Consider the following 8,657-nt stretch of genomic DNA (forward strand, 5'->3'; position numbering starts at 1 on the left):
AAAAAATGACCAGCAACACCAAGATATTTCGTGAATGGTCAAAGTGTATTGAAGAAATCACATGTAAAGCGACGTGATGTTTCGGTCCACACAGGGCCATTTGAAATATCTCAGTGTTGCTGGTCATTTATTTCCAATATATATATATATATATATATATATATATATATATATATATATATATATATATATATATATATATATATATATATATATATATATATATATATATATATATATATATATATATATATATTTATTTATTTATTTATTTATTATTTTTTTTTCCCCGGATTACTTTTACTCCTGCTGACCATACATGAGCCACTTGTTTGATTAGCCCCATTTGGCCAATTACATGCTGGGCCAATTTGGGCTGATTAAATTGTTTGGACCCAGGTCGAATTGTTTCAACATAAAGAGGGCCTGCTAGGAGACGACTGCATCAACGCATCAATGTGGTCCTTGCCCAAAGGGATTTTCAACTGTCTGATAGGAGGCAATTGGGTAGGGCCCTACAGAGACAGATAAGCTGCCAAATTGGTGGAGGATCGAATGGCCAGCTTAAAGGGTTCACCTTTAAGTTAATTTTTTTATGTTAAAGAACAGATAATTCTAAGCAGTTTTTTAATTGGTCTTCATTTTTTAGTTTTTGAATAATGAGCTTTGTTCTTCTTCTGGCACTTTCTGGCTTTCAAATGGGTTTCACAGACTCCATCTAAAAGACAAATGCTGTGTAAGGCTACAAATGTATTGTTACTTTTTATTACCTATTCATATTCCAGTCTCTCATTCACATCAGTGCATTGTTGCTAGGGTAATTTGGACACTAGCAACAAATTTGCTGGAATTACAAACTAAAGTGGCTGATTAAACAGCTATATAACTCAAATTTGTCCCAGAATATCACTCTCTACATCATATTAAAAGTTAATTCAAATGTGAACCATCCCTTTAAATGTGCCCCTTTATGACCATCTTAAAGCAAAACAGAACTACTGTTTCTCACCAGAAAGGAAATGAATATTAACATGAGTACTATTACATGGATTCCAGAATGTAGGCATAAACACTTTTTCTAAACTGTAGCCCACACACTTTACAGAAAATACCACTTGTGTCCCTTTAATAGTTGCAGAGGCACCTTTAGATTGAATTTATATTCTGGAAATGAAAAGAGCAGAGCAACATAGTAAATTCACTGGGATTTTGGCATAAGTAGACATGGTGGTATAAACAATGTGCAAGCACATGAAGTAATTAACATTTACAAACACATAACTTTTCCAAAGACCAGTCAAAATATTTAGAGAAACTAAAAATTTGGCTCATCATACATTTTTTAAGCAGAAATCGTTTTACTTAGTAGTCTGGATCCAGAGTATATACAGCCAAATATTATGGTGTAAATCTGGCTGAAACTAAACACAAAAGATAAATACAGGCAAATCCTTATTCTGCAGTTTACCTAGTGGTTTTGGCTTAACCCTCACATACACCTATGTGCCTATTTATAAAGCAGTAATCAAATACATCCCACATCTCCTTCTGAATATAAATAGTTGCCTCCGAAAATCCAGGATATCTAAAAATCTGATTTACTGGGATTATGTGGCTGTGTGTGTAAATTGTATCACAAAATGCGGCAGACTAGTGAAAAATGCTGTGTAAAGAAACTGGTTACAACAAATGTACTTTTTTTTTTTTTACACAGCAAGGTGGTATCAAATAATGCTGTAAATATGGCTTTTTGGCAGCATAAGAGAATTTACCTTTATACTTATTCCATTGACAACATACACATGATTGAGATAGGTGGCAACCCTAACCCAGTTAATAGGAATTGCACACAAGTCCTGGTCCCTCAGAATTATGCACTTTGTTGGACAAAAAATGCTCAGAATTTCCCTTAATTCATATCTATGCTTATGCAAACATTGGGCCAGATTTATTTCAATTTGACAAAAAGGGTTAATCACGTCAAGACTCATGGACGCGATTCAATTTGAGTTGCAATTCCATTCAGAAAAACGTTTCAATTTTTTGAAAACTTTACTGAAGTCTATGGGAAAAAAACAAACTGAATTTGGAGAAAAGTTTTTTCTTTCTCGAATTCAATCTTGTCCATGAATTGAATGTGGTTCAATATCTTTTACACTGCCTTTAGTTAAAGTTTAGTTCTCCTTTAAGAGAAATTAACTGTGGTGAAACATTGATTTTGCTGTAACTAGCGCCGAATTCGCACTACCACACGTGAGCACCAGAGCACTGGGGAGCACAGGCTCCCCACAGAGCGGCTGGGCGGCAAAAATGTGCCGCCCTAGGCCAAGGCCTATGTGGCTTCGCCACAAATCCGGGCCTGGCTGTAACCCTAAATGCCCTAGCAATCCCTCACAGACTAATTCTTTGATGAAAACATTGGAGTTATGGTTTTTCTCAAGCTATTTCTTTGTATTCCGTACAAAATGTTTTCAGACATCTTTGTGCCCTTATAAGATTGTTGTGAGAAAAAGTAATAGGACTTAATAACTCATAAGGGGCAGATTTATGAAATGTGAAATCAGAACTCACCAGAAAAAACCCTCACCAACATTCTATTCATTCCTATGGGATTTTTACAAGCATATTTATCAAATGGTGAATCCTAACAGTACTGGGATTTCTCATGCAAGATAAATAAAAACACCAGAACGTTTCTTGGATTTTGATACATTTGCTCTAGTGTAGAGTATTTGTTCCAAAAGAGATCTAATAGAGATCTAAAAGATCTAATAGATGTTTTTTACTTACCTTCAAGGTTTCATCTCTGTTGACCAATCTTTTGCCATCAATAGCATGTGAATTGTTGTGAATATGCATTTAAGTAGTGTCAATATGCACCATTTTAGAGCTCAGTTTTATGACCATCAACAATTACTGTAACACTCTGCATTTATCACATTACTGAAACAGCAGCTCTAGTTTGGCTTGTAAAGAACTACTGAAATCACAATCAAATGCAAACATACAGGGGTCTGAAATGGTGAATTTATAAAGTTGTGTATTATCTTTTTATATTTTGTGCATTTATTTTAAGCCATTATCTTGATGGTGTAATCCATTCATGTGAAAAATATAGATGGCAAGGAATATCCCATGTTAAAGAACACTAATAAAATGTTGATTTTTTTCCTCGCTGGAGTTTGCGGTTTGCTACAGAGCATTTTCAGGATGATGCTGCTGCTGCGTTTTATGCCAAAATTTAAAGCAGAAACTTTGATGCCAAAACTGTATATACAACTTTACAGACGCCATATTTTACATAGTCATGTTGAGTGATTAAATGGAGATGCGAGTTGTACTGGTTGCTGTTTTTTATATGATAAACAGATCCCTTTATATCCAAGTAGACAAACCAAAAATGTGAAATTATTTGTGGGAATTTTTTTAAAACCATTGCCACACTTTATAAAGTAAGACAGAGCAAGATTGGTAACTCAGTTAGTTTGGACTCAATGCATATAAGTTTTAGAACGTAAAAAAAAATCCCAAAAGACTGAAAATCATATTAAAATTAGGCTTAAAGTGACAAAATCATTAGACTTACCAGATTTTCCAACACCAGCTCTCCCAAAGATTGCTATTTTCACTTCAGCAGTTTTTGCCATTATGTCAAGGGAATCACTGCTATGTAAACTTTTCAATACACATTGGGACAAATATCCCTGTTTTGTGGTTTCAACACCTCACTGTGACGTTTCCAGCATTACCAAGTCTAAACAAAAAGATGACACAAATAAAATCACAACTTAAAGGAAAACTATACCCCCAAAATGAACACTTAAGCAACAGATAGTTTACATCATATTAAGTGTTATATTAAAGAATCTTACCAAACTGGCATATATATTTTAGTGACTCTTGCCCTTTTACATCTCTTGCCTTGAGTCACCATTTTGTGATGGTCTGTGTGCAGAGATCACCTGCCAGAAATACTACAACTCTAACTGTAACAGGAAGAGATCACCTGACCAGAAATACTGCAGCTCTAACTGTAACAGGAAGAGATCACCTGACCAGAAATACTGCAGCTCTAACTGTAACAGGAAGAGATCACCTGACCAGAAATACTGCAGCTCTAACTTTAAAAGGAAGAGATCACCTGACCAGAAATACTACAACTCTAACTGTAACAGGAAGAAGTGTTGAAGCAAAAGACACAACTCTGTCTGTTAATTGGCTCACGTGACCTAACATGTATGGTTTGTTTGTATGTTTTTGTGCACAGTGAATCGTACGATCCCAGGGGGCCCTTATTTTTTAAAATGGCAATTTTCTATTTATGATTACCCAATAGTACATACTACTAAAAAAGTATATTATTAAGAAAAGGCTTTATTTACACGAAGCAGTGTTTTACATATGAGCTGTTATATGCAATAACTTTTTATAGAGACCTACATTGTTTTGGGGGTATAGTTTTCCTTTAAAAAAGTTCTAGTGTTAAGCATAAGCCAAGCTGTAAAATTGTAATTTATTCAAAAACCTAAAGCACAGATGCATTTCTAACATATTCTAACAACTTCTAATCAAATGATTGTGACATTTCATCTGGTTTCTGTCAGTTCAACACTGAAGGATAATATTTAGATTTTAGCTACTGAACTGATTAAATAGTTGAGCACTACGAATAATAAACTCTTGCTTTACATGAAAGAAATAGCCATCTTTGTAAATGTTTATAGAATCAAAGTGATAAAAACTGATAGCAATAAAGGAAATCAATCTATGTTTTGTGATAATAAGAACGATATCACCAACCTGAACGTTATTTGAGTAGAGGCAGAGTGTTGTTAGAGAAACTGGAAGAGTAAGAATGACAGTGGTTGGGTGAGGAGAGAGAACAAACCTGGGTACAGCAAAATAATATGGTCGGAAGAGAGAGAATAATAGGCATGTGGTTATGATACAAAAGGACAAACAGAGTAGAATACTAACCTGGATAAGTTACCCTCCAACTTAAATGGTAAGTTCTACAGGGCAGGGACCTCCGCCATCTTGTATCTTATCCTCTTGTATGGCTCGCTCTTTCATGTAACTGTACTTTGTATTTATTATTGTAATGACCCATGTTTGTTCTATTCATGTACTGTACTACTGTACAGTGCAACATACACAAGTAGTACTTTGTAAATAAAATATACCTACAGATGAAGTGCTAAATACAGACAAGGAGCAAAAATGTGGAATAAAACATGGTGGAGTGGGGGGCAAGCCATACATATCACAGGGGCAGTGTAATGCAAGAAATAGAGGAAAGGAGGGTTATGTGGGAGGGAGAGATTACATTTATTTTACACATTGGTCCAAATAATTTATAAGAAGCATGAACTTTTTTTTTAACCAAAAAAGCATTTTGGTTTGTGTGCCTCCAGTTTCTGCTCTAATTACTAAAATCTAAACTTGCCTGCTGAAGAGAGCAGTATATTATCTCAGATAGTTATAGCTATAATTAGGGAGTAAATAAAAATCCTGTGACAGACTAGTTCTACTACATTGCACCTTATCAGCCAGATACAGTACCCTATAGGGGCAGCACTATATATGTAGACCATTTATAAAGCACTACAAGGATACAAAGCGTTGTCCAATCTTACAATGTAGAAAAGACAAAATATAACAAAGAATTATAAATATACAGAGATTACATGCCATAGGATACCGGGCACAGTACAAAGATGGTCCATGCACCGTCGAACTTAAAATCTAAGTGGATATACTACAGTAAGTACAGGATCCTATTGATTCTATCCCCTGCCATAAGTGCTGCGGTGACGATATATAGTTTAAGTATATTGGGCCAATCTGGGCATTGCTGTGGCTCATCATTTAAAATAGCCTGGCTTTTTTTTTCAAATGCTTAGTGATATTCAACCAACTTCTACAAGGAATACAAGAAGGAAATACGTTTACATGTAAAAGAAAATCAGTAAAGGAACAAAAATAAATAAAAATGATATGATTTGTAGGAATTTCTATTGTATTCAAATGTTACTGCAGATGAAATAGCTGATGTAAAGTCCTAACCCTAACCCTAATACACTGACCTTTGGTTAGGATTAGGCACATCTCTTTTGCCTATTCATTAAAGCAACCCACTCAATGCTTATAAATGACTGGAAGCATAACATATATTTCATTCTGTATAAAGCAGAATAACGTTCCAACCTTACCTGATATATATATTACTAAAGAACTATATTTTGTGTGTGTTTCTACGCAGTATGAAATTAACCCTTCGGCTTTATATATGTTGGACATAATGCAAAGGTGTAGTGTATATACTGAAGCCTAATCCATTGGCTATAGCTGTCAGTTTAATGGAATGTTTGCACTATGTACTGTATAATTCAGTGCCTACTCAATACAGATTAACCCCTGTCCAACCTCATCTGTCTTCCTAATATAGTGCTATGTATATTACATGCCATACACAGTAAGGCAGAACCTCCTTGCCATAACTGCTAATTTGCTTCAGTATATGTTTCTTAGGATTTCTTTAACCCAAAGATTACAGGACCCACATTTTTTCGGTAAGACCAAGTATCTTTACTCCCCCAGCCTTATTTTAGAGAAATAAATGAAGGGCAGTGTATGTTTTGGTCAATGCTCAGCAGGTATAGTTTAGTCCCCACACACAGTATAATATGTACCAACTCCCTAGACCTTATCTGTAGAGAGCTGCAATGCACCTCTGGGCCAGATCTCATCTGACAGATATAATGTAAAAATAGCCCAATGTCAAGTTTAGCCCTTACACTGCACAGTATAACCCCAGCTCCCACTACCTGCCAGATACACTGGCTTAGATATATATATATATATATATATATATATATTTATAATCAGGGAAATGAAGTCACCTGCCTCGTCTATACAATTTCTGTATTTCAGTGTATAGTCAGTTGCAGTAATATCTATTCTATCAATGTTTCAATACAAAAACAATCAGGGTGCCTGTGGTATAGACATGATTAATTGCTGCACATTCATTTGACATGATGGATGATCAGTCAGGTGTGAGCTCAAGCACTTGAGCAATAAGGATTTGGGTCAATAATTCACTGCCTATCTATATCTCAATACGAGTACATACAAAATACATCTGGCCATAGACAATACAGTGTATCAGAATAACCTGAATTTAATATCCTTATCTAATTGGCAATATCAGTGTGTACAATGCAGTATACAGTAACACATATGCAATACATATATATATATACAATGATGGCTATACCAATGGCTAATTCACTGCCTCTCTCTCTGTAGCCTTCTGTAAATACACATTCAGCAATAAGGTACAGGGGCTAAGCCTCATTCCAAGAGTCAGGCATCTGAAACCTTCCCAGTGAATCCCACTCCTTTCCCCAGCTGCCGTTACCTCTCTTGTGCTGCCGTTACCTCTCCTCTGCTGCTTCATCTGACTGCGGATTATCCTCTGCTTTAGATCAGCAACAGAAAAGGATGTTGTTGTACTGACTCAGCCCAGAAGAACCTTAGCTTGGGAATCTGGCGACCCCTGAAGGCCATCATGTGCAACAGCAGCAGCATTTGGCTACAATATTATAAATTGCACTTGTTGCACTAGACTAGATTATGGGAACACTGGGTTACTGCTTTTCAGTAAAGTTGCCTAACCCTAGTGAGTGATTAGTGCAGTTGTCACTTGGACCCTTCAAATGGAGTGAGCAGGACTGCAGCAGGGACTTTATAGCCCCAACGTGTCTTCCAGAATGAATGGAAAGTTCCAAGGAATGGCTTCAATACTGTGCAGCTTTTATTTAAAGGAAAACTATTCCCCAAAATGAATTCTTAAGCAACAGATAGTTTATATCATATTAAGTGGCATATTAAAGAATCTTACCAAACTGGTATATATACTTAAGAAAATATTGTCCTTTTACATCTCTTGCCTTGAACCACCATTTCATGATGGTCTGTGTGCTGCCTCAGAGATCACCTGACCAGAAATACTACAACTCTTAACTGTAACAGTAAGAGATCCCCTGACCAGAAATACTACAACTCTTAACTGTAACAGGAAGAGATCACCTGACCAGAAATACTGTAGCTCTAACTGTAACAGGAAGAGATCACCTGACCAGAAATACTGAAGCTCTAACTGTAACAGGAAGAGATCACCTGACCAGAAATACTGTAGCTCTAACTGTAACAGGAAGAGATCACCTGACCAGAAATACTGAAGCTCTAACTGTAACAGGAAGAGATCACCTGACCAGAAATACTGCAGCTCTAACTGTAACAGGAAGAAGTGTTGAAGCAAAAGACACAACTCTGTCTCTTAATTGGCTCATGTGACCTAACAAGTATAGTTTGTTTGGTATGTTTGTGTGCACTGTGAATGATATGATCCCAGGGGGCAGCCCTTATTTTTTTAAATGGCAATTTTCTATTTATGATTACCCAATAGCACATACTACTAGAAAAGTATATTATTATGAAAATGGTTTATTTACATGAAGCAGGGTTTTACATATGGGCTGTTTTATGTAATACCTTTTTATAGAGACCTACATTGTTTGGGGGGGGGGTATAGTTTTCCTTTAATAGACATTGTTTATGTGGCCAGATACCACTAGACACTATTACTAACC

At 35.9% G+C, this 8,657-nt stretch overlaps 1 protein-coding gene across 1 annotated transcript in view; it reads right to left on the reverse strand.

Moving 5' to 3' along the window:
• rerg.L (RAS like estrogen regulated growth inhibitor L homeolog) overlaps positions 1–7,454 on the reverse strand; it is a 29,003-nt gene extending 21,549 nt beyond the window's left edge. The window contains 2 exon segments of the mRNA NM_001092789.1: positions 3,587–3,754; positions 7,424–7,454. Of these exon segments, the coding sequence (NP_001086258.1) occupies positions 3,587–3,647 (61 nt within the window). The 5' untranslated portion in view covers positions 3,648–3,754; positions 7,424–7,454.
• Between the last annotated feature and the right edge of the window lie 1,203 nt (positions 7,455–8,657).

Source organism: Xenopus laevis, chromosome 3L (genome assembly GCF_017654675.1).
Source record: "Xenopus laevis strain J_2021 chromosome 3L, Xenopus_laevis_v10.1, whole genome shotgun sequence".
In the NCBI taxonomy this organism is placed as follows: domain Eukaryota; kingdom Metazoa; phylum Chordata; class Amphibia; order Anura; family Pipidae; genus Xenopus; species Xenopus laevis.